The sequence below is a fragment of the Neolamprologus multifasciatus genome, chromosome 17 (genome assembly GCF_963576455.1).
Source record: "Neolamprologus multifasciatus chromosome 17, fNeoMul1.2, whole genome shotgun sequence".
NCBI classification, from domain to species: Eukaryota; Metazoa; Chordata; class Actinopteri; order Cichliformes; family Cichlidae; genus Neolamprologus; species Neolamprologus multifasciatus.
In genome coordinates, this window is record NC_140455.1 from 29,686,465 (window position 1) to 29,714,014 (window position 27,550).

Consider the following 27,550-nt stretch of genomic DNA (forward strand, 5'->3'; position numbering starts at 1 on the left):
TTTCTTTGTGCGTGTGTGTGTGTGTGTGGATGTGTGCAGGGTACAAACATCAGTGCATCGTACAGCTGACTGACAAAATCTGCTGTGCAAGCACCCTTACAATTGTAATGATAAAAGCTATCATAAAAATAACATAATTTTTCTTATTTATTTGGCAACCTGCAGTTTTGGTAAAGAAAATTATGCATCTGACTAATTTTTCAGGTCAATTTCAAATATATGTGTATAAGCTTACTAATATACACAAAAGGTTAAGCTTAAGGTTGATGTTGCAGGGAATTTGACCAAATTTATTTCACTCCACAAATAGAACTCTACACATTGTCATCTAAAAAATTATCAGTTGAGCATGTGTCATGGTCCCTAGTTTTCATCCTTAATGTCTGTATTGAGTTCAAAGTTTTATGTTCAGGTTTGGCCTTCTGTTGAGGCTCTCCTGTTATTCCTGTGTGTAAGTTTAGATTCTTCTGTCCTCTGTTCACTCTGTTATTCTAGCAGCTTTGCAATCCAGTGTGATGGTTTGTATCTTAATGTTTAGTAGTATAACTTCCCTCAGTGTTCCCAGTCTGTTCCTCTCTCTCGTCTTTTTGCTAGCCTCTGTGATGTCTGGTGTTATTCTTCTTAATAATAATAATAATAATAATGGATTGGATTTATATAGCGCTTTTCAAGGCACCCAAAGCGCTTTACAATGCCACTATTCATTCACTCTCGCATTCACACACTGCTGGAGGCAGCTACAGTTGTAGCCACAGCTGCCCTGGGGCAGACTGACAGAAGCGAGGCTGCCATATCGCGCCATCGGCCCCTCTGGCCAACACCAGTAGGCAGTAGGGTAAAGTGTCTTGCCCAAGGACACAACGACCAGGACAGAGAGCCCGGGGACTGAACCGGCGACCTTCCGGTTACAGATGCGCTTCCCAACCCCTTGAGCGACGGTCGCCCCCGCAACTCTTGACTCTGCTTAGTATTTTTCTTTTATTTATTTCAGCTTCTACATTGAAAGTTACTTTTATCTTAATTTTATATTTATGTGACAAAGAAAAGACAGGCCTGGCTGCGAAATCACATATCTATTGGTTACTGAAGTGAGCCAATGATGTGCCAATGATCACAGACAATCCACTGTTTTTTGAAATATAATATTAACAAGATTTTCAAAACAGACTATGATCCAAGACAAGTGAATGAGCCCATGAATTTTGCAGGAATGTGTTTAACGAGGACGAGACAGAAAACCATTTTAGCATAGACTTCAACAGGACTGGACGTCTTTTTGTAACCACAGCTATTACTTTCTCATGGCCTTCAGATACAACCTGAGTCTACTTATGCATTTATTTTTGTGATGTGGAAGCTACATCCATTGTTTTCACTGCCTATGATTATCCTGTGCTTATATATATTTCTGAATTTCTATTTCATTTCTGTTGTCCTCTAAACACCAAACTATTCATCATAGCATGTTTACTAACAAGTAGATGGAAAAAATGTTATATGAAGTCTTACTGTTACCTAAGAGTTTTTCATTTTGGCTGTGTTTTGGTCTCCAACACGTCTGGAAACAAACAGCAGCTAAATGTTTGAATATGTTTCTAACTTTTGTCTGCCTGCTATTTAGCCCTTTCAAATTGTTTCTTGTATTTTTCTTTGAGTTAAAGCAGTATCCAAACAAAAAGAGAGAAACCTTGAAATCTAAGAGATCTGCATAACCAATGTAGCCTGTATTTTAAATTAAAGGTAATTCATCATTATGCTAGAAAATCACAGCAAAGAAAGAATACCTTTGGGCTGTCTCCAAATATAGTCAAAGATAGCATCACCTTCATGAACTGATTTTATTGCCTTGATAGAAAAAAAAAAGGAAATGGGAGAAATTTAGAAAAGATGGTAACTTGAATCCATGGTTGCCATAGCAACCATTCATAAAGCACAACCAGAAAAGCAACCTTACTCTGACCAGATTGCTTGGCTGAAAATCACCCCCCCCCCCCCCCACCTCCTTTTCTTTCTTTTAATTGATGCCCAGTTACACTAAAGGAAATAAAAGGAAAATGTAGGGGTGTGTCTGGAATACACACTAAAAGATTCAGGTGACCTTTAAACACTGACTAAAAGGCAGTCTGTTAGGAAATGAGATCTTGGTGAAATGTGCTGCTGTAAAGAAAATACCTTTTACAACCCCAGACAAGGTAAGAATATCATTTGAAAACCATGTGTTTTCTCCGTAAATGAAGATATATATACATTGATTTACACCAACTGTAAATTACAGTGTTGCCATCTTAAGAAACACAGTTGTTACTTTGAAACAAAAGCAAAACTAAAAACTAATAATGAACTTAGATACAAGCAACCCATCACAAACACTGGTAACAATCTTACTCTATTGTCAGTGTGCATTTCTCTCTAAGCTAAAGTTAATTTTACATTTAATGCAACGTTGCAAACTAAGTGATCTCCTGCTATCTGTTTGTAAGGAAGATTTAGCTATATCTGAAGCAATAATATAAAGCTATATACCATGTTGTATATGTGGATGGATTGACAAGTAATATCAAATGATCCTAATGTCTGATGTCAGCCACAGCCAGAGGTAAACTGAGAATTTCCCTTACTGGAAGAAAACTGTAGAAACCTTACAAATCTGAAATGTAAACCTACTTATAATGTCACCCTTAATTGATGTCAGTAGACTGAAACATTATGGCTGACTTATCACGTGGTTAAAATGATACAGTGTATTATACTTAGTTGCAAAAAAGAGAGGCAAACCAACAATCAAAAGAAAAATATCTAAAATTTTCCAAGTCACAAAATAATCAGTTATTCATTAAACATTTCTGTGTTGCATAACTGTCCTATCAATGTAAACAGTGTAACTATACTTCTTTACCTCATTGTGTTGCATAATCAAGCCCCGAATGGGTCCATTAGAGCCTGAAATAGAACTTAAAAAAAAAAACTGAAAAGAGATTAAAAACAGTCTGTAAAAACTGGATCAGACCTTCTGTGTGATCATGAAAAGGCTTTGCTACAGTAAGAAACTGCTGGGGAAAAGCATTTGAAGACAGTGACATAATGAGACAACAAAAAGACAGATAAAGGCATTCACACACATCAAACACACACACAGACAGAGTGACTCTCACAGTCAGCCAGGACTGCAGACACTTTACAAAGTATGTTGCTGATTGAGGCTGATTGAGGCTGAGCAAGTGCACTGGCAGGAGGCCAACTGTTTTGGGGGGGAAATTATCAAGCTGAGTGGCACATCGCCCGTCAGCTTTTCTGCGATGAGAAACCCTCCCGTAATGTAGACAGACACACACACCCGCATGAACATGCATTGCAGAGCTTCTTCTGTGAGATGAGGGAGGAGATAGATAGTGGTGGGAGGACAATACATAAAAGCCATCTCAAAGTGAACAAATCCTCTTGCTTTTTACCAGACATTTAATTTCTTGTTGTCTGCCTTGAGAGATAAATGACAGATATTTAGTGGATTTGATTCAAAGTGCAAAATGAGCTGCTGATTTCATAATAATGGACTTCCAATGAGATCTTCTAAATGCATTTTAATTACTTAAAATAATGTTTCAACTGCTTGAGACATTTTAATAATTTGTCTGTGCACCATCAAAGCTCTGTTAGAGTGATTTATTTAGATCAGATTTGAATAGGTGAGTTGTGTTCTCCTTTCTCTCTTCCTGTTCAATGTCACAACAACCTGCTGTTTTTAGCAAACTGAAAGACATCTACCTTTCCTACATCTCTCCAGCCCCTAGCTTTCTGTTTTGACATGAGACTGCGTTACATAAAGAGCAAAAATGAAAGCGACCACCTCCTCACAACAGTGGGAGTGATCCACGTCCTCTTGGGGACTGAGCAAAGACGTCTTGGTTGGTGGTTCTGGAAGCTTTCTGGCATCGCCACGTGTGTTCCAACATGACAGCTAATTCTGTTACAGGAGGCATAAACAGTTCTGTTCTTATCGCAAACACAGACCCGGGACGTCGGCTGCTATCGTCAGCGTTGTATAACACTTTGGATGCAACAGACAAAGAAAAGGCAACAGAGAGAAGAGATGGAGAGAGGGTGTGTAGGATGTGTTGCAGCACAGTGATACATCACTGATGAATATTTTAAATGGTCCCCTGTTATGCGAAGAAGAAAAATGAAGACAGCTTTTGCTAGAGTACAGCAGTAGTAGGAGGATCTTACAGAAATCAGAACATGGGGACACAAAGTTTGTGAGTTACCCCAAGTAGCGGGTTTGGAGTAATTATTTCCCTATTTCCTAATAGTGTATTCCTACACTTCAAGCTGTGTGCCCAACTCCATCCATCGCAAAATTTCAAACAGTGCTAAAAATAAGGTGAGTGGCTGACTGAGGAGGAGTTGTTGTAGGCCACAGATAAATAGAGAACAACACAGAATACCAAGGCACCTGTGGCACAGTGGGCTCATTTGAGGTAAAAGACTTTCCCCTTCAAGAATTCCCTGAAGCGGACATTAGGGTGGTGGAGGACCTTGGCTCTCCTTTGCCATATCAATTTAAGCTGTTGGCTCCGGGCCCATTCATGCCCGAAGCCAAAACTCTCTGAGGTGAGGCAGTGCATTTGCAAGAGAAAAGCTGATTAAATCGAGGGATTGTCCATCTTCTGCCACTGCTGAGCCAAAAGATAGAATGACAAAGTGCTGGAAACATAGATGTGACAGCATCACGCAGTTGATGCAGATTTGTCAGCTACACACATACGTAATGCAAACTCCCTGTTCCTCTACATCCCAAAATGTTACACTGAACTCATTGTGTTCAAGAAGCCGGTTTGAGATGATTCGAGCTTTGTGACACGCCATATTATCCTGCTGGAAGCAGCCACAAGAAGATGGGCATGGCCAACAGCAATATTCAGGTAGGCTGTGGTGTTTCAGCAATGTGGAGTTGTAGCAAGGGGCCCAAAGTCTCGCAAGAAAATATCCCCCACTCCACTACACCACCACCAACACTGGCCTAAACTGTTGATACAAAGGAGGATAGATCGAGGTATATATGTCTGATAGAGGTCAACCTGCATGCATGGCTATGTGAGTCCAAGTGAATTTTATCAGACTGTGAATGCAATGCTCTATAGAGATGTATGTGTAACTTCCAATTTTTGATGCTAAAATAGAATAACTATTTATCTTTGGTGTCTGCAGCTAACGCAACAACTGCAATGAGTGTGTATGATTACAGCTTTAGACTATTTCTACTTTAAATGTATAAAACTCAAGCAACTCAAGCTTTTGTAAATTTGAAGTTCTGAGGCTTAAGCACACGTTCAGCTCTTTCCTCTTCATGTCATTAACAGTGATATAACAACCAAACTTTTTTATACCTTTAAAGAAGAATGCCGTTTTAACATTGCAAACAGCTATTTATTACAACATAATAAAAAAACAACAACTTTTGGTCTTGCTAACTCGATGAAGAACTTCTAAAGTCTTAAATGCTGGACATGAGATCTTCCGTGATTTTCATAATGTCATCTGGGCAAGTTGCATGCCAGACCGGGGCGTCGTACATCACAGTTTCCTCTACACAGTAAAGTAATGCTACTATAGTTAATGAAAGACATCTGTCAACACAACTCTTTGGGCTTAAATTTTAAGAAATTATTGGGTACAATTAAAGAAAAGTTTCTCATAGCTCATAACCCCAAACTATCCTGTAATGATAAAACAGAATATTATATTTATTTTAGACCCACCCCCCATTTTCTTTCATTGAATTATCTTCATCCTTCATTACTTTGGTATAGTATGAATGAGTGTGGGGGAGGTCTTATTCAGTACAACAAGCTGTAAAATTTATGAAAATACAGTTAAGAGACCAAAATTTATGTCCTCACATTTTCTAACGTCTTCTGGTGGTCCTTGCTGGGATAACTCTGGCCTTATGTTTGACAGTCCTGCACTGGACCATGTCTTCCAAGCTAAACTCCACAAAAGTGTGGCACTTGAATGTACACAGCATAAACTGAAGTTTAAAATGCACGTGAAAACATCCATCCAGTGTCAAACTGCACATACAAAATTTTGCACACTGGAACTGAAACATTCAAGAAATTAATCAAAAGCAAATTATTATTTGAGCTTTATTTTTAAAAACTCATATCATGCATGTATATTTTCTGAGCAACTTGGGGGAAGCAAATAAGTTTATTTTACTCAAAAGCTTTCCTTTTGGCTAGTAATACTCAGAGTCAGAATATGTACTTTAAAGGGAACGCATTATTACAGAATGTTAATTCAGCTGTCAAAAAAGGCTCTCTTGAAGCCTCTGGGGAATTTATAATACTTCTTATCCTGAATGTATTAGGTTGCTTTATGGGGATTCAGTGTTTTGATCTTATACGCATTAAATGACAGGACCTTTCAGCCTTTGTTGCTTTGTTATAGCTTTCACATCTCTCCCAGCACTCACAGCTATTGTGAAAACAAACAAAATACATCAACACCACTGTAATAGTACATTTAGCAATTTAATATAGTTCTCAAGATAAAGTTCTTTGATAAACAAAGGGACAGGTTTTTTTTTGGCTATATAAAAAGCTATTAGAAACGAGTGACTAGACTTTGAGACAAAAGTGGTTGTGTGCTTACATTTTCAGGTATCAAATACAGACACGTTTTGCTCAGAGTGAAGAGGATACTCACAAACTTCGGAATAAACGTCTCACTGACTGATTTACAAGACTCACTTCATCAAGTTTCAACCACATCACTACACACTGAGCCACTTATGAGCTATACTTCCAGAAATATGCAGAAAAAAGGGAGTCAGGTTTAGGAGCCAGTTTAAATCTAAGTGCCATCAGATAGCAGGAGATAAGTGGGAACTTTCAGTCATTAAATGAGATACCAAACCATGCTCCAACTTGCTTTTAAATTGATTTGAAAGGGAAAAAATGGATGATGGAAAGCCGTAAAAAAGGGTCACACACTGACCTACAATAAATAATAGTGATGTAATAATAAAAACTCTCAAATAGGCTGCAGGGTGTTGATTTGCAGGCAGCATCCCTAGGAACTCATAAACTGTTCATTACAGGCAAAGGGCCTGAACTGATTCAAATTTTCTAGTAATATTCATCTTCCTGTAGTGATGGCGCTTAAAGTAAACTGGCCCCTAAGCTGAAAGAGACATCCAGAGATAGAGTGCTACTACCACAAGAGCACAAAAGACAGACAGAGAGAAAGAGGTGTTTGGCAGTGCAGTCGTATGCAAAAAAGTCATCGCAATATACAGTATACCAATGACCATCACACCTGGGTCATCACACAGGTCACATAGGTTAATGTTAGTTTTCAGTATTTAAATAAATGGAACTTTTGATGTTTTACAGATACAAACATTATTTGGTCATCTCCCACCCTCTGGATGCCATCCCAACTTCTAAAGCATACACTTTTAATAATATAGCATATATTTAGGGTTTTATCTATTAAGTTATTCATAAATTTGACAGGAGTAATAAATGAGATTGATGTTTGAACCTTGTTTTGACCCAGGTCTGATTAGTAGGATTAAGAAAACGGATATACAGTACAATACACTTGAAATTACACACTGTGAAAAACATTTCATTGGTTCTCCTTAAAAGCTCAAGTAATGAAACTGCAAAATGTATTTGAGGTCATGACACTTCATTTGACTGGTTGCTAGGCCCCGCCCTCCTTACGGTTGTGACGTTACTGGTGGTTCCCATTACATTTGCAACAATACTGGCATTTACCATCAAAATGTGTACTGAGTTCTTGATTTCAGAGGTAGAGATAAACATGCTTCTCATATTTTCTTTAACCAGCTGCTACCAAGCTTTCACCTTCTACTGGCAATAAATACTAACTTTTTGTCAAAGCTGCTGGCGTCTCTGAGATTGTACAAGGTGGCAGAGAGCAAATGTCACTGTGTCTGAACTATAAAAACACATTACAAGCCATCCAGGACACTGTGGTTTGTCTCTTGTATAGGAGATTTAAAAAAAATTCTTGGTTAGGCTTAAGAGCCAAAGTAGTTAGTTATGTTAGTTTAGGTTTGAGATAGGGATATTTCTAGTGACTGACTTGCTACCTATTAGACTATTCAACTAATGTTTAAAAACATTTAAACTGAGCACATGAAGTTGAACGTGAGCCAAAAACAAAAAAAATTGAGTGTGTTTTAGAAATCATATATAAAAATGATGTTCCTCATTAATCAAATCATGTTTTAAATGTTCCTAAGCTGTGCACCATGCACACTCAGCTGTGCAGCATACTTTGCTGAATTTGGCTAACCTTAGCAGCGCTAGCAGCAGTAGACTTGGTTTCTTCCATATGGTTACATCTGCCTTCAGTTGCTTGATTATAGTTTCAGTTTATTCTGACAAGGTTTACATACAACTATCTCCCAGCACCTTTTTGCAGTGTTGCAGGACAGCGCAGGTTAGCATGGCTGTCATTTATTTACTTTCCCCTTTCCTGCTTTACAGCTTCCACTCAATGTGCATCATTTTATTAATATAACTGCCGTTGTTCATTAAAAGGATATTAATAATATGTTTAAGCAACCTGTCAATTAGCCACAAACATCCCTAATTTAGGAAAATTTCATGGTTTGGGTTAAAATATGTCTCTTTACAATCCTTCGTTGTATACTACTGCTAAACGGTAGCCAGTGTGACAAAATGTCACACCAAATGGATCACAAGTTGGAAACGGTAACAGGGCTCACCATTTACAACTGCTACTGTAATTAGCAGATTAAAACTGGTGCAGCTAGCTAGCTCAGCTAGCTTAACTAAGATGTTATTGTAAGTAGCACTAATTGGTTGAAAATGCTGTCTTCAGCTTCCTTCCTGATCATTTTAATGAAAAACTGCTGTCCTAACTATTAGTTGATCTTGCTCTTGCTAAAAGACTAAACCCAAAAACACACACTGCAGGCAAATAAATCTTTTTTATTATCTTAAGTGCATTTAAATAATGAGCATGACTATAAATAGTATAAAACATAGACGTACTTTCCATATCAGAACAATTAAGCTAATACGTAAGTGGCTGAAACCCTGTCTGAAGGCCATCAGAGGGATAAATCTGTGAATACAAAAAAGCAAATTTACAGTCCTACAAAAGTGTGGGGGAAAATAGCTGTGTGCCTTGACCTCTGTAACATTTCCTGTTGAATTTATGGGCTCAGTCACTCATTCTGAGTGATACTGAGTGAAAAATTAACCCTATATTTTTCCTTTATCTTGGTCATACTATGTTTAATAATGCACAACCATTAGCTAACGAGCTGCCAATCACAAGTCATTAGCCCAGTGAGCCTTCTGTTTCAAACCTGCCCTTTGGATTTTTGCAACCAAGGTAACGATGGCAGAAACATTCAGAAACCAACAGGTGATACTACAGTAGCTACACCCATCTTTTATCTGTTGCCAAAGCTCAAAATGTGTCTATTTACAGATGCAGAAGTATGACTGGACAATTACCAGTCAGGGTAGGGGGTTTAGCCAGTGGTCCTGGTCCTGCCATAGGGTTAATAGTAGCACTTTGTTTTACAGTTCAGAAATAGTAAATAAATAACCTGTAAATAAATAACAAAAGGCCCCGGGGCAGACCAAGGACACGCTGGAGAGATTATATCTCTCGGCTGGCCTGGGAACGCCTTGGTGTTCCTGCGGATAACCTGGAGGAGGTGGCTGGGGAGAGGGAGGTCTGGGCTTCTCTGCTTAGGCTGCTGCCCCCGGCCCCGGATAAAGCGGATGAAGATGGATGGATAAATAACAAAAATAAGAGCTGCTTTGTATTTACTATGACCTTTGTAGTTGTTGGTGCAAATGTATACTTGCTTCAACAACAGTTCCCTAGTATTTACAATGTTTCACTTATTCTTTTTTAAATAATATGGTGTTATTTGGTTGGTATTGTATTGGTATGGTATTGAATTATTGACAGAAAATTATTGCCTTTTTTAATATCTTACATAATTAGTAATGTGGTATAAAACAACAATGATAAAATGTGTGCACTAGTTATTTATTGTATCTACCAAACTGTACAGTGTTAAGTAACTAATATTTTGATTCATCTGTAAACACCAGTAAATGCTACACTGTAAAAGAAAGTGCCACTATATTCTTAGTTGTGTCACTCTGAATAAAGGTAGTAACTGAATGTAGCAGCTCGGTGATACTCTTTGTTGATTTTGTTCATCTTTTACATTATTCAAGAGTCCCAGGTAACTGTAATCCGTCTTCTTGACCTGAAACAAAGTATGCAGCTAAATTGCTTGTGATTCTAAGTCGAACCTATGGATCTGTTGTTTACAGCGCATTCATCATAAGAGCACCAAAGAAAGTGTACAGTATATATACAGCCCAACGTGTAAGGCGTAACATCATACAACAGTGTAGTGCAGATACTTCTATCTCAGTCCACTTCGTGCCGAGTCCGTCTCTTTCAGTTACATTTCACGGTGTTACGTTCCATTAATTTCCGGTCTATTCGTATTCAATTCAGTCTGCATTGTTTCATTCAATCCCATTCCACTTCATGCAACGCTAATTTGATTTCAATTAGTCCACTCCCACATGTCCGTGTTTGTTGTACTCTGAGACCAGCCCAGCTTCGCTCGAGTCAAGCGGATATTTTTCAATATACAATGTAAGTGTGGCTGTGTACATTTGGATTCTCCAGTGCAACCTCCTCCCTGTGTTTTCCTTTCGCAAACTACCATTGCTGCTGAGTTGGCCTTTGCTAGTTTAATTATCATAAGCCTTGTTCCCATATGTGCACCATTACACGAAGCATAAACTGACACCTGATGTAGGTTGTAAACTTAGCTGTACTTCTTATGGGCAGTGTGAGCCTACATGTTTAGGTGATACTGCTTAGATGTTGTGTCTGAGTTACTATACAAGGTGCACTTCATGAGTAATTAGCCAACTCTCTAAAATTTCAACTATGACATATTTGGGAGGTGATTAGCATTGATTATTTTCTTGGACGTGTTTTTGTTTCGTGGTTGCCAAATCCACATTTGTTATCACAAATAACTGAAAGACCCTACTTGTTGTGACGTATTTACAGTGTAAATACTCCAAATTAGATTATTTCTTTAACTTGTGAAGAACCAGGCCTCAACTGGTTAGGAGGTCATTACAACTGCCCCAAAACATTTAGCTAAACAAGGCTTACAAAAGGGAAGTGAGTAAGTCTTAAAGGTTTCAGGCAGGACTGCTAAAAATAAGTACTGACCAATTTTTAGAAGCACCCCATGGCAAGAGTGGAAAGACAACTTTGCCTTTTCTTATATGTCCTGGAAAAACAGTTATACAAATATCGTAAAGTTGATGATCTTGAATAACAGGATGAACATATTTAGAGCACCCAACTTCCTTCATGCACCCATTTAGAGATGTAAGTGGACTAGGTAAGGCAAATCTCTCCTAGCCGAGTCTTGAGAAATACTAGCCACAGGCAGATATCAGGCTAGTGACATCACCTTCCCTGATGGTAATGTCAGTCTAGCAGTTGGACCCAGCAGGTGTGTAGTTACTCAGCTCCCTGCGGATGGTGCTGAATGGCGACAGCTCCAGCTCAGTAGTGCACTCGTGTTCATTGTCGTCACTCGCTGTGGCTGAGGAGGGGGCGTGGTTACAGCAGCAGCAGCAACAGCAGCAGTCCAGGAATGCCCTGCCTAGCGGACGACACAAGAGGAGCAGCAGTGCCGGCGTCACGGCGGCCCGACAAAAGAGCAGCAGCTGGGAGAGGAGATGGAGCACGGACATGGTATGCTCAGGAACTCCGGCCGCCATGTAGGCAGAAACTATGTTGCAGATGTTCTCAGGCACCACGCACGCGCCATAGACGATCGCCAACGCGACGACTGTGCAGTTCATCTGGCTCTCTAAACGGATCTGCTTCTTGTTGCTGCGCACGCTGGCCTGTTCTGCATGCCGAATCTTGCGCGCCGTCACTAATGAGCACCCGATTGTAAAGAGAGTGGGGAGACAAAAGTAGCAGCCAAAGCACCACCACAGCCGAGCACCCTCGTACGTCAGGCCCAGCACATAGAGCATGTCAGGCAGTGAAGTGGATATCCTGATAATGCAGCGTTCCACAGGGGGCTCATCTGGGATTCCCGTGTCCTCCGCCACGAGCTGTCGAATGAGGAGTTCCGGGAGTGCCAAGAGGAGGGCGCCGATCCAGATGACGGCTAGCTTGGCAGTAGTAGATGTGCAGTTCTCTATCATCTCGTAGTACATCTGGACATTGGTGGCTGCACGGAAGCGGTCGATGCACAGAGCACACAGGGTGAAGGTGGTCACACCCAGGGAGGCCACCTGAGCAAACAGACAAAGAGAAGCCCTTTAAACATTATTCAGAAATTAACATGACACGTAACACTGCGTATATCCAGAGGCCTTAGCTGACTGAAATGCATTGCCTCAAGAACGTTGCTCATATCTTGAAATTGTGTATCAGCACAGAATGCATGAGGGGGAAATTAGGATAAAAGAGCTTGTGCTAACACTGGCCTTACACGAGTGATTATCTAAAGTCATTTCAACAGGCGGATGGGCTTATCTGTTTTCAATTCTGATTCGCCTGTGACACTCTGCAAAGTCACAGCTGCCAGGCTATCGAGCATAACAAAGAAAAGATACTAAATTATCTCAAATGGAGAAATTATATTTCAGAATCTTGAAGAAGGGCTGCTTCGTGTAGAGTAAACAAATGTGTTTCTCTGCATCGCACACAAACACATCAACTTTCACCAGCTGAAAAATCCGCCGCCACCAATAGAAAGACAGCAGGACAAAGTGTAATGGTACCGGCTGTTAGGTACACCTGACAGTGGCACAATTACATGCAGTGGGGCAGCAGAGGCACAGTGGAAGGCTCTAAGCTGTGATTAACACTGTAGTATCCCTTGATGCGTGTGTGTGTAAACTGAAAGCAGACTTTAAAAAGTGTAAAAGAATCTTTACACCTAGTGTTTAATAACAATCTAATTAGCAAACTTCCAAAAATAATATGCTTTCCTGTTCATTTCTCATTCAAAATCAGCACACAACAGCTAATTATTTGGCACTGCGTCTGCCTTTTAGATATGAGAATTGTCAAATTTCGCCAACACCTGAAAGCATCTGTTGGATTAGCCATCGTTTTGGCACAGTGTGGACCCTGCAAAATGGTCCTCTGCAGCTGGAGCATGTGCGGCCTAAACATCCCCTGACCCTCTGTCCTTCCTCATACAACACTGCTTCCACTCCTGCCCCTTCATATCCAATTTAATTATAACAGCCAGCTTCCCAGATGGCCCCATTGAGCTGACTTTAATGTTCTAAACACATACTTCCTGGATAGATATAGATGTTCAAACAGGAACACGCACACACGCTGACCCTGATACACGTGGAGGTCTAAGCAGGCTCATAAAGGGTCGTAACCACGAGCGAGGTGTATGCTCTCTGAACAGTAGCTGTGATGAATGTGACTGCATTTGGGAGCTGGAGGTTTTATTACTTGTTGTGCCAAAATATTGCAACTGCCACTGATTTGTTTCTGAGTGTATTTAGGATGTAGTGAAAGACATGTTCCTTTTAGAGCATCTTGTGTATGATTTCTTGTCAAACTCTGAACAGATTAATCCATTAGTTGGTTTGGTTTGTCAAATTTTGAGCACACTTGTCAGATGTCATCTTACACTTAGTCCTGCAAGTTTTTATACAGCACAACTGTCTGCTTCTTGTAATAGAGATGAGCGTCAGTCTGGAGCTGTTATAGCAGTGAAATCTAAGCAGGATTTGACAACCCCATGCTGTTCATCTACAGCATGAACAAAATGCAAAAAAAAAAAAAGCACACCCTTCAAATGTTGCTGCAGTACAGGCACAGAGCGACTCTGCTCGCTTGATTTATGCGTCACTGTGGATGCCACTTACTGAAATTGCATTCTGCTATTGCCCTACTGCACTCTTGAGTGTACATACTATGCAGGGATGCATGTTAGGCATAAAACACGATGTTTGTTCTACAGGGTGGGCCATTTATATGGATACACCGTAATAAAATGGGAATGGTTGGTGATATCAAAGTCCTGTTTGTGGCACATTAGTATATGTGAGGGGGCAAACTCCTCAAGATGGGTGGTGACCATGGTGGCCATTTAGAAGTTGGCCATCTTGGATACAACTTTTGTTTTTTCAATAGGAAGAGGGCCATGTGACACATCAAACTTATTGGTAATGTGACAAGAAAAACAAAGGTGTGCTTGGTTTCAACGTAACTTTATTCTTTCATGGGTTATTTACAAGTTTCTCTTTGTTCACAGCCATTGACATGTCGAAGAGGTTTCTGTTTCTGACCACTTATAACATGTGTTCAATGTGCTGCCCATTGTGTTGGATTGTCAATGCAACCCTCTTCTCCCACTCTTCACACACTGATAGCAACACCGCAGGAGAAATGCCAGCACAGGCATCCGGTATCTGTAGTTTTAGGTGCTGCACATCTCCTATCTTCACACCATAGACAATTGCCTTCAGATGACCCCAAAGACAAAAGTCTAAGGGGGTCAGATCGGGAGACCTTGGGGGCCATTCAACTGGCCCATGACGACCAATCCACTTTCCAGGAAACTGTTCATTTAGGAATGCTCGGACCTGGCACCCATAATGTGGTGGTGCACCATCTTGCTGAAAAAACTCAGGGAACGTGCCAGCTTCAGTGCATAAAGAGGGAAACACATCATCATGTAGCAATTTCAAATATCCAGTGGCCTTGAGGTTTCCATTGATGAAGAATGGACCCACTATTGTTGTACCCCATATACCACACCAAACCATCACTTTTGTTGTTCCAACAGTCTTGGAGGGATCCATCCAATGTGGGTTAGTGTCAGACCAATAGCGGTGGTTTTGTTTGTTAACTTCACCATTCACATAAAAGTTTGCCTCATCACTGAACAAAATCTTCTGCGTGAACTGAGGTTCCTGCTCCAATTTTTGTTTTGCCCATTCTGCAAATTCTGTGCGCCGATCTGGGTCATCCTCGTTGAGATGCTGCAGTAGCTGGAGTTTGTAAGGGTGCCATTTGTGAGTAGCTAATATCTGCTGAAGGGATGTTTGACTAATGCCACTCTCCAGTGACATGCGGCGAGTGCTACACTGTGGGCTCTTACTGAATGAAGCTAGGACAGCCACTGATGTTTCTTCATTAATGACAGTTTTCTTGCGTCCACATTTTGGCAAATCCAACACTGAACCAGTTTCACAAAACTTAACAAGCAGTTTGCTAACTGTAGCATGGGAGATGGGTGGTCTCGTAGGGTGTCTTGCATTGAAATCTGCTGCAATTACCCGGTTACTGGGTTCACCAGATATCAACATGATTTCGATTCACTCCTCACGTGTTAACCTCTTCGGCATGTCAATGGCTGTGAACAAAGAGAAACTTGTAAATAACTCATGAAAGATTAAAGTTACGTTGAAACCAAGCACACCTTTGTTTCTCTTGTGACATTACCAATAAGTTTGATGTGTCACATGGCCCTCTTCCTATTGAAAAAACAAAAGTTGTATCCAAGATGGGCGATTTCTAAACGGCCACCATGGTCACCACCCATCTTGAGGAGTTTGCCCTCTCACATATACTAATGTGCCACAAACAGGACTTTAATATCACCAACTATTCCCATTTTATTACGGTGTATCCATATAAATGGCCCACCCTGTAGAACAAAAAGGTGTTCTTGCACTCAAATAATAGCTTATTGCATTTAAATGTTCCATCCACTATTTAACATTTGAATATGTTCTATAGATTATTTTTCTTTTTTCTTTCTGTCATATACTGGTTACAGTGGTGGATGCCCATTTTAAACATAGCCAGAGGCCAAAAGTTCAGACTTCAGACTCATCTAAATGCTCAGTTTCGGAAGTCTGTGAGATGGTATATTCCTAATTGGTCATCTCAGGCGCACACCTCTGGCTTTGAGCCCACCAACCTGCTGTTTAAACCAGTGTTTTTCTCCATTTTTTTTCTACCTTTATTATTGTGAAACATCATATTAGTCTCTGTGTCTGACCCACTTCTGACAGACACAAATATCCATCCCGTACACAAGAACAGGTAGTTGCAAATGCTGAATATTTCATAAATAGAACAACAGGCCTGAAATTGGTTTTAAAGGCAACCGAGCTTTGATCAGCATGTCAGGGCGGAGAGCAAGGGCAAGATGAACAAGCATAGCTTTGTACTGGATGAGAGAGAGAGAGTCCAACAGTCAGGGCGGGTGGGGGTGGAGGGTTTGGGGGGGGGGGGGTGAAGCTGTCAGTGTGTTTGTGGAAGGGGGAAATGCAAATGAGAGAATGAGAAACAGAGGCAGAAGAGGAATGGAAAGTAAAGAGGGAGTCAGATAATGAAAGGGAAAGAGAGAGAATGAGAGCTGAACAATAGCAGAGAAACACGTCAGTGAGTCTAACTCACTGAGTGACGGAAAGAAAGAAATAACTCACGACATCCTCAGAATGATTAACAATGTTAATGTGGCATTTATCCCAACCAGCAGCATTGACCTTGTCATGTTCAGTTTACCTGCAGGCAAGACAACAGGTCTGTTAGCTTCAGGGACAGAAATCCTGCAACAGTAATGCTCTGATCCAAAAAAACCCAAATAAATAATATATGTACACTCCTGCTGATTTTATACATCCTGTCTCTTTCTAAAGGAATAGCTTGAGATTTTTAGAATCATAGTTATTTTCTTTCTTTTCTTTCCAATACCGAGTATCAGTCAAGCAGAGGAACTCAATAAAGATCTAAGAAGGACAAATCACAAGTTGAAAAAGTTTCTTAGATACATTTATAAATAATTGGAGATTCCAAGATTATAGTTCAAACAATTGTAGCCAAGTACAAGTTACAGATGTTTAACCACTTTGCACAAACTGTCAACCTCAAATGAGACAAAATTTAGGATAATCAGGAACAACCCAGGAACCATAACCTGGAAACTGCTGGAACACCAGCGTCACTGTCCATAGTGAAGTGAGTTGTACATGGTCATGGACTAAGAGGTTGCCAAGCAAGAAAGAAGCCCCTACTCCAAAACTGACACCTTCAAGCTTGACTAAAATTTGCAGCTGCTCAAACAAACAAGCCAAATGCTGTCTGGAGAAATGTTTTACAGTCAATTGAGAACAACGAGCTGTTTGGTCACAATGAGAAAAGGTTTGTTTGGAGGAGTAAAGATGAGGCGTTCAGTCCTCAAAACACTGTACAAATTGTTAAGCACGGTGGTGGTAGCGCTGTTTTGCTGCCAGTGGTACTGGTACATTGCACAAAGTGGATGGAATAATAAAGGACGACTACTTCCAAATTGTTCAAGTTCATATCAGCTAGAAAACTTGCACAGAGTTGGGTATTCCAATGAGAATGAACCACACATCAAACACATCTGTATACTTTTGCCCTGTGCGGTTTAGAGAAAAATCCAAGAGAAAATTCAAAATAAATTCAAACTTATACATTCTATTCTTATTGTGTAAGTCATTAAAGATGCATGCTGAACCATCTTCACCCTGGAAAAGAGCAGTTCAAAGAAATTATTAAAAGCCCCAAATTAGCATTTTAATGCACATGATGGGAGTATGTAGACTTCTGACCACAACTGTATTTAATAATAGGAACAAAAATTGACTTTATGTTTCCCTTTAGTTCTGTAATTGGAACCCCTTCCTATCAAATAATACCAAATATCAAATAATATCAAAACCACCTGTTACCACCTGATGATAGACAATTTGCAAAAGAGGTCAATGCAGTTTTTCCACGTTATATCATGAATTGCTTCTCAACCTTGGACTTCAAGAGCTCAGAAAAAAATCCAAAGCCATGAAAAGGCTTTTCATCTACAACACGTGTTTTTAAAATTCTGGCAGTCCATCTGCACAGCAGGTGAGAAAGACATTTTCCCCTGGTGCTGTTTTTTAATAACGGCCCATTAAGTTGCTGATTAAAGGTCTTGTGAGCTGGTGGTACAAAGGCTCAAGTTATTAATTGGCTCTTAACAAGGACCGGTGGAGCATTTGGGGCCATACTGTGACTACAGCCACTGTCAGAGGGTAATGGGTGTTATCAAGTGATGAATGGGCTAATGTCGAAACACAACAATGCGCAAACACAGCCACACACATAGACAACCAGTCTGGTAGTAATGAGCCAGGGAGACAAAGGGTTATTCCAGCTGCATTGCTTTTCTCTTACAGGAGTGTGTGACCCAGTGCAGGCTCCAGAAGACCATAACTCTAACCAGAGAGACCCTGCCAATGACAGCAACCATCCATCAGGTGGGCTGCATGAGCAACAGAGACAGCGGATAGATCAGGGTTAGAAGGCAGGTCCTCTGCTCATGCCCGTGTTTATGCTGAATTTTTGAAATTATCTTTCTATATGGTTGATGTATATGGAGGGCAATAGCAAACAGAGAGCAAAATCCAACCTTGTGGACCTGCTCATGCTAGCAAAACAAAAAAGGGCATAGCTTCTGCTGTTAAATATCTATTGCTTGTTTTCTGTTATCTTCCGTGAGTCCATCCATTTTCTTAAGTTATAGGTGACTGAAAGCTATCCCAGCTGACTTTGGCAGACAGACTGGTAACTTGCGTTGGGTGTACCCTATCACGGGGCACATAAAAAGAGACAGACAATCATTCAGGCACACTAATGTAATGCTAATGTAGAATCATCACTTCATCTAATAGGCACGTCTTTGGACTATAGTGCCTTGACTGTTGTTGTGATCTGGCGATATACAAATAGAACTGAATGGAATTATAGGAAAAAACCTAACTAGCCCTAACTTGACAAAATCATTGTAAACACACAGGCAGAGGCCGGTGACGCTACTGTTAGCAGGTAATGTGTCGCTAGCCTCTCAAACCAAAGGGGTAACACAGTTTGGAGGAGGAAATGCAATAAATATAATACCAAAAACAAAATATTGGAGTTATGAGTTCTTTTGTCTTTGATAGGATTCAACACACTACATATTAGTAGATTATTTACAAAGCTGTTCTAATGACAGTCTAGTCTGTCAGGACCAGCGTGCTGTCACACCACTCCCCAGCTGCCTGGTGGGGTGACGACAATAAATCATGAGGATTGATCAGGAATGATAAAAGTGTGCACTGAAAACTTTATGGTATGGGTTTTAATAGAGTAGCTCCTGTAGATTTAACTTGCAGATGTTCCAGTACTTCTGTCCATATAGTGCAACTAAAGGTTGGACGTCTACTTATTCTTTATTAAGGGTAGACGTTATTTCAACAGAAATTCAAACATCGTCCATGATATTCAGCACCGAGAATGCTGCAGGAGTCCACTATTCATGTTGAATCCATCTTGGGTAAATGGAGTTCAGCAGCACATTGGGTGCTGCAGGCTGCCGTAGTCAGCTGAGGCAGTAAGGCTCTGCTGGAGCTCTCCAGCTGCTACTCAGTGGTGTTCTGCTATAGAAGTTGATGTTAAAACAAGCTAACTGTTTGTGCTGAAAAAGACAAGTAACTAGTCACTTCTTCATTTAGAAAAAAAAGAGGAAATATAAACAAAGATAATTATTTCTTAATGTGTTTAAGTCATCCTTTTAAAAGTAGCGAGCAATTACCATGTTATGTTTTTTCTAATACACTACGCTGTGTATCTCACTCTTATGTAAAACAGAGTGGTGGTGAAGGAGCAGTTCATTTTGCAAATTATCACTGAAATATTGCAATGGTATTTTAGGTTGTTGCAGAGACATGTTTTGAATAATAGCACATTAGCGTGGAAAAATAAGGCATTAATTTGATGTAAAAGGCCCTGCATTAAGGAGGACAGCAGCCCATCCTCCAATGCCCTCTACTGCCATTTCCTACAGACTGTATGACTGGTACTGGTAATCTCAGCTTCAATAAAGTAATCTTTAAAAACAGAATAAAAAAAAAATACTTCCAATGGTTTATTAAAAAAACAACAACAAAAAAACACGTGGTCCATTTATGTTTCCAAAGCTCTCCTCTGTGGATGACGTTGCTCAGTAGTTATGGCGATGGCTTAGATCTGATGAAATAGCTTATGCGATTTTGCTCTTGTGATGAAAGAACACGTGTTCGAAAGCTTCGGAAACAAATATATAAAAAGTGTGTATGTGCAATACACTACATTGTGCATTACACATGCACAAAGAACGGGAATGAGTACTTAATGGGCTGCTTTGTATTTTTTTTTAATTACATTAAGAGCAACAGTGCTCTATGTCATTGCTTTCTGTTTTTTCCTGACTGTTTCTTCCAGACAATAAATTTCTCTTTCATTGAATTATATCCTGACGTGTGGCAGATTTACCCTGGACGCAAAAAGAAAAAAAAAAAAGGAATGCTCTCATTCTACAGTGGCGGCTGGAAAAGTCCTGTTCCAGGTCATTGATTCGTGCCTGGAAGTGTTACAGTGAAAGCAATACAAAACAGAACAGCTTTCATGTTCTATTCTCTTCTATGAAGCCTGATTTTGTGCTGACCTATTCTATGTTGACGTAAAGCTGATATGCTGCTTGTTTTCACTCCACATAATTCATAATGATAATCACCCAATGAATATTTCATTTACATGAGTAATTACCAATTTAGGCAACTGCGTCCAACGGCAACCCTGATCTTTGCTTCATGCTGTTATTTGAACTTGTCTGAACATACAAAACACCAAATCTACTCATCCATGGACAAAGAGCTGACTGAATGGACTCACCATCATGCATAATGAAGAGCTGCTAATCACATACTCTGAATAATTCAAATACGTATACTCCAATTAACAATTACTCGCATGCCTGACAGGCTGAGAATGCAGAGGGCGCGAGATCTAGTTTGTGTTTGTGTACTTAATTTGTGTTTGTCAGTGTCTACGCGTTGTAAGTGTACATCTGCATTTCAGTTTATATTAATGTAATATTCATTCTGTCTCTAAGTGTATGTGAGTGTGCGTGTCCCAAGGCTTGTTTCTAATCACAGATAGCTGATGCGGAGAGGAGAGGGGGGAGAACAGCCGCAGGCAGTGATCAGTAGGGAGAAGGACATCCCACCCATATGGAGAAACACCACACCCTACTGACTTTGTGAATGTGTGTGTGTGTGTGTGTGTGTCTACAGGCTAGATGGTTACCTAGATTTTAAACCGACATAGGCTTGGACACATATAACTGTAAATAGTAAGAGATTCTCATTTCATGACCTCTGGTAGACTTCTAAAGATCGAAACATAACGGTATGGTAAATGAAGATATTTATTTTTGATTTTACTAGCAAGGCTATCATTTTGGATTCTTTCTTTAGAAAGAAAATCATAATTGCAACTGACTTTATATTCCTTCCTATATTCCACTACTGTACTTCATACAGCAGACATAAAGAGCAGACCACATTCTAATTCAGTTACCTGAGGGTCTGCGCCTCGGTCTGTGCACGGTGAGTGTGTATATGTCAAGCTGATGTATGTCCTGCCATTATCGCCAATTTCGACACTGTGCATTGTGGCCCTCGGTGGGTCCGTGCAGCCCTGTTCACTCTCTCCTCATACTCAAGCTTTCTCTTGCACTCTCTTTTCCTCCAGCCTCTTCGAGGGTCTATTTCACTATGTCTGCCTGCTGAAGCCCTGTCTACAGAAAATACCAACAAGGCCAAATACACAAGGCACAAACTAAACTAAGCCTAAACTGAAGGATGATATTGGCCTTATAGATTTTTATATACTGTGCTTAGAGTTAGAAAGAAGGAACTTTCAATGAATTAGATAAGCTAGAACATACTTAATGTATCCCAAAAGTTAGGAAATTCATGATAGTCAGAGAATCAGTTTTAGTCAAAATATGAAAGACTGAAAACAGGTTGGATGAACGGCAGTAGAGACAGGCAATAAACAGACGGATCATAACGGATTCTTTTTTTTATGAGCTAAAGTCCTGTTACTGTTGTCACACTCAAAGTTCTCACATAAAAACACTTAGAAATGTATATAGTAAATAAAAGCACAAGTTGTACATAGCAAATATAATCAGTTCAGGTTGTAATGGCTCTAAGCAGATGCTATATGGCTACACTAGTATTGAGATTGTCAATATAACACTAATTACAATGCATCTTTAGGGAGATGTATATCCCATGATGATGATTGCCAATTATCTATCTGTCTACTAATGGGAGAAGTCATTAGGCTGTTGCATATGGGTTCAGTTGTACAATACTTGCATGACTGCTTAAATATAAGTGTACAAATCTTTTGTAAGATTCAGTTAGTAGGATTTTGCATTTTGGTTGAATTTTGTCCAACAAACCATGTGCCTAATGCTAAAAAGTAACACAATATTATCAGAAAAAGATGGACATTCAATCAATGTTTCTGTGACATTGTAATATCTCAGATGCCTTTTTCTGTAATGATTTACAAGCATTTCTTTAATTGGGGTTAATAAGATGTATATAAATCACTCTTTTACAAAAGCATAGCTTTAAATCAACCTTGACAAATGACTTCTTTTTTTCTTCTGGCTTATACAATGCTTACTGCTCCATTTATTTGTTATTTTACTCTAGTTTCAGGGTAAAATTCTTATTCTAATAAACTGCCAGGTGCAAAGACCCAATTATTGTCCATTAGTTTTGCCTTTTTTTGGGGCTCTGTCCCCTTACTGCCAAGAGGGGCAGTGTGCGGTGTGAACAGGCACTGTATCTGAAATGATGTGGGCTGGCAGACTGGCTCACATTTTTATTTTGTGCAGCATTTCCCGCTGTGTTTGCTCACATCTCACACCAAAATTGCTTTCTCTTTAAGGTTTAGAAATTCCACACTTGACTAAGCACTGAATAAAACAAGATTTACTTAAAGCAACTCCACGGGAGGCTCCTCTCTTTGCACAGACACTCATGCATTTTCTATAGAATCTCCTGATTTGAATACATACCTGAATCGGGTTCTGTGTCTGTCTGTGTTGTGTATTTATGCAGGCTAAGTGTGACTGAGACTGTGTCCTTATTTCAAATGATAATATCCCCTGTGACTCAATTTGGGTTAAGTGAACAAAGAAGTCACTCCATAGGGTGAGTGTGTGTGTTTCGCTGAATGTTCCACAGGGAAAGATTGAGCCCTGGGCTGCATTACTCACAGCCTGTTTGATACATGCATGCACAAATACACACACGGAACACAGACAGCGCCCTGTGCACATGTCCTGATACATATGTATATTAAAACACAGCTTGAAATGAAGCAATAAATACATGGAGACAGGTGTGTACAGCTACTTCACAACAACATATTCTGTATTAAAAATAACCATTTGGTCTGTGCGGTGGATGTGTGTTAGTCAGGTTATTAAATATTATCCCGTGGTCCCTGGGAAGCTCATATGCAATAACACAGGTAGGGGGCCTGTTTCTCTTTGATCCCCCAATAATTAAAACATATGCAGTCACAAGGTGTTTGCAACACGGTGCACAGTGGACTGATACTAAATATGAGGATGTTATTATACACTAAAGAGTAAGTATGCAATGCTAAATATAATCTCTACTTATTATTGATCATTTTTTTGCAGCTTCTGCAAAAAATGTACGCCTAGTAAAGTGCAGAGCCTGACCGATACATCAGCCTATATTAGCCTTTCGCTGATATATATTGGTATCGGCATTTATTATTATAGATGAGATAAGATAAAGATAAAGAACTTTATTGCCATTGTAGTTATACAACGAAATTTGTTTGGTAGTTCACAGAGGCCAGCAGCAATAAAACAAGAAGCAGCACAGTAACATAATAACCATAGTAAACGTAGTAAAAGTATAAAATATAAAGTAAAAAGAAGGCACTTAGCACAGTAAATTAAAAAAATATAATAGTATGTACAATATGGTATTATGTTTTGAGTGTTGAAATTGCATGTTTTTCCACCAAGGAGCACTCTGCAGACTTGCAGGTTTTTCAAACTCCATTATCATATTATCTTATAAAGGACTTTAAAAAATCTGCTTATGTTTGTGTGTCTGAATATAAAAAAACAAAATACCAGCTGATATATCAAAATATAGGATTTTTTAAATCACCAAATATCAGTATCAGCTTTAAAAATTCCACCAGTCAGACTCTAGGAAAGTGTGAGTGGACCTTTACCTTTATAACTTCACTGAACAAATAATAGCCTGTGAGCATATGTGACCATAAGCTGACAATTGAGTTCAAATGAAGAAAAAGCACCGACTGGTCTTGGATTTAGAAGCCCATTGTACACTCGAGCATTGCCCTAGAAATTGGCCTTCAGCTCTGTCTCAACACCCTTACAATTACAGTTGCATGGAAACTTCTAATATAAGATTCACCAATACCAATACCCGACAAGCACCACAAGCCCGTGAACGTATCTTCCTGGGCTAAATCTGACCACTTTAAAAAGGCGACCCCTCTATCTATACATTTGGTTTAAATGTAAAAGGTGAAAATTTATCTTCTTAGGGCTTATTTTTTGTTTAAAAGTGAACGTTTAGGAAGGAAAGGGGACTTTTTTAGTGGTGTCACTACAAAGGAGTCTAGGTTTAAATCTGCCAATTATGTGAGGAGTTTGTTGAGTTGTTGAAAAAGAGTGACCTTCACTTTTAAACCAAATTTAGACATAAAGGGACACCGTTTCAATGGCCTGAACAGATGGCCTTTAAACCAAACCTTAGGGTAGGTTATATGTCAGGCATAGGTATCTTTAACATCTCAACAGGTTTTTGCTGTATGGCTGGTAAGATATTATTAGATAACAGCTCTTCCTGTTTGCAGGCTCTGTAGCATCTGGAGGGAGGAGTTGAAGTTAAATTCTGATCACTGACTCTGGCTTCTTGCCCGGTTACACAATCTGACATTTACTCTTATCTTTCTTTCTACCTTTGGCTGCAAACAACATAATTCTTATGTAACGTAGTCATGACTCAGATGGGTTGCCCACAATTTCTCCATCTTCAAATCAAGCATCTTTAAACACATATGTAACCTCCCCCCTTCATGTTCACTTGAGGCGGGCCATGCCAACAGCCATTCAAAACAAGCTTAAGCTGTGCCTGAGCTGGAATCCCCTGTTTTACACAAAAGACATTGCGCTTGTGGGTGAATCTGACACTGGTGTAATTGCAGTAAAAACACAAAGGAAAGGTATCAGCATACTACTACTGCTTATGAATGCTGGTGCGTGGGAAGGGGAGGGTACAAAAAAGGCAAGGGAAGAGGCTGACTGAGTATATGTGCACGTGCAATGCCTTCCTCAGGTGTATGTATGATGAAAGCAGTGGTGTATAAGCCAAAGTAAATGGCAGATAGCGAGTGGCTGTCAAACATGCTGGTGCGTATCTGTGCTTGTTTGTGTGTTTGATGCCTCCAGGGCTAAATGAGATTCCTCTCCAGTTGCAGCAGGTGCACAAGTGCCAAACAGATTGCCTTGTTATTGGGTGAGGTGTCATCCTGTGACTGTGTGTACTTTCAGGTCTGTCAGTGCTTTGAAAGTGAAACCAAACTCTTAAATTAAATCTCTATATAGGCAGGCAACGAAGAGCATGACACCTAAATGACATTGACTGAAGGGATCAATTCAAAACATTTCACCTACACATGTGAGAAATTTAAAGCAGAAAAACGACACAAATGAAAGCTGGGCAGAATTACCTCCACATAGGGCACCACTTTGCAGGCAAATTCTCCCAGCAGCCAGGACTTCGTCAGTTCGTGGAACACCACCATGGGCAGGCAGAAGAAGATGAGCACAAAATCCCACACAGCTAAATTTGCCAGCAGAGAGTTGGAGATACTCTTCATGTAGTAGTTCTGGCACACGATGCACAGGATGGCAATGTTTCCCGCTATGCCCACCAGGAAAATGACCCCGGAGACGCACGTGATCGCGTAAGCGCCGTAAGTCTCACTCGTCACCGGGTAAAAGGGGTTCTTGATCTCGTTCTCGAAATCCTGCGAGCTGGGAGGGGTAATCGGCGTGGCGTCCCAGGGGTTCTCCTCTCGGAAAGTGAAAAACTCACTCCTCCTGGTGAAGAGGTCAAAGGGCAGTTCGGTGGAGGTGAGGGCCACCGGTTTGGGCATGGGTTCCCACGGTGACGCGTGAGGTTGAGCCAAAACTACAGAGCTTTTGTTCAACCGGTTTCTCCCCCTCTTCCACGCTTTCTTCTGTTCATCTTTTGTGCCTCTCTTGTGCCTCTCGCCCTCCTCGGGTCCCCCTCCTCCGTCTCCCCAACCCATTGAAGATGGCTTAGCCGCATTGTAGTGTCCACCTGCTGGCGTCCCCGTACTACTAAACCCGCCATTCAACTTTATCCTCCTATTATGGTGGCGCGTCGAGTCCCAATGTGAGACGGCGTTGGGATCCTCCACGGGTGTCAGAGTCCTATTGTAGTCGCGTTTGCTGTGTCCATTTCGCCGAATTTCTTCTGCAATTACCCTCTTCCAGGGGTGAGTGGAGTTAAGGGTCCCTCTGATAATTGCCCGCTGTGCCTGCAGCTCTGCCGAAGACGCACCTGTGGCGTACTCGGGCAAGAGCGCACGGTCCCGGGCTTTGTTTTGATGACTCTCCCGGAGAGACCCCTGGAAAGTCTTGCCAGAGTACGCGCTGCTGTTGCTCTCATCTTTAATCCGAACTCCTCCATTATTTCTCAGAGATAGCAATACATGTATATGGGCCAGTAACACGAATAACGTCCTAGGCGGCAGAATCTGCATGATCCAGGAAATTACTGAGCGCAGTTTAAATCTTCACGAGTGCATGATCATTACACCTCTATGGAGCTCGGGGATAATCTTCTTTTTAGTCAACACCCATGTTGGAAACCGTACAATAAATAGCACAGGGTTACATTCGCTCTGCAAACTTGCAAGTATCCCAGTGTCTTCTTCTGCACTATTTGCACTGCAGCTGCAATAATCTCCAAAACGCCCCCTCCTCCTCGTTTTCAAAGTCTTGGCATTAGCAGGACAGCGAGTCAGTGTCCGGATCCAGAGAGAGGGAATTGTTGCATATGCACGCACAAATCAGCACAGCATCCAGTTTCCAGCTGTGTAAAAACCCAGATCCTCTGCGAGTATGTGTATGATGTTAATTCATTGGGTTGGGTCGGCAGCAGCAGCAGCGTCAATGCGGTGCAGTCCGGGTAAAGCCCACCAGGCTGTGATGCACGGGAGTAGAGAAGAGAGAGAGAAGGAAAGAGGAGGGGTAGAAATCGGTCTCTTCTCTCTCTGTATCTCTTCCTTTCCTCCTTTGCGTCCAGTATCTTTCCTTCTTCGCTTTCTCCTTGGGTAGGACCGTGCGCTGGAAGAAAAATGCACTCCCCTGGCGGCTAACCCCGATCTGTCACTCTCCATCCATCATGGAGCATCTAGCAGCCCCGGAGCAGGCTACGGTTACAGCAACCCCCCAGCAGAGAAACCTGCCACGCCCGACAAG

The 27,550-nt window shown here is 40.6% G+C and overlaps 1 protein-coding gene across 1 annotated transcript; it reads right to left on the reverse strand.

The window, feature by feature from the left end:
- gpr37b (G protein-coupled receptor 37b) lies at positions 1 to 27,550 on the reverse strand. Its single transcript, XM_085138041.1, has 2 exons — positions 25,768 to 27,550; positions 1 to 12,380 (listed from the first exon to the last, which is right to left on the reverse strand). Exons 1-2 carry the CDS (start codon positions 26,827 to 26,829, stop codon positions 11,562 to 11,564), a joined length of 1,881 nt encoding a protein of 626 aa, XP_084994167.1. The 5' UTR covers positions 26,830 to 27,550; the 3' UTR covers positions 1 to 11,561.

Coding starts and splice junctions, on each gene's coding strand:
- gpr37b (XM_085138041.1), bottom strand. CDS start 26,829: ATGCAGATTCTGCCGCCTAGGACGTTATTCGTGTTACTGGCCCATATA. Junction 12,381..25,767: donor AAGTGGTGCCCTATGTGGAG/GTAATTCTGCCC, acceptor CTGTTTGCTCAG/GTGGCCTCCCTGGGTGTGAC.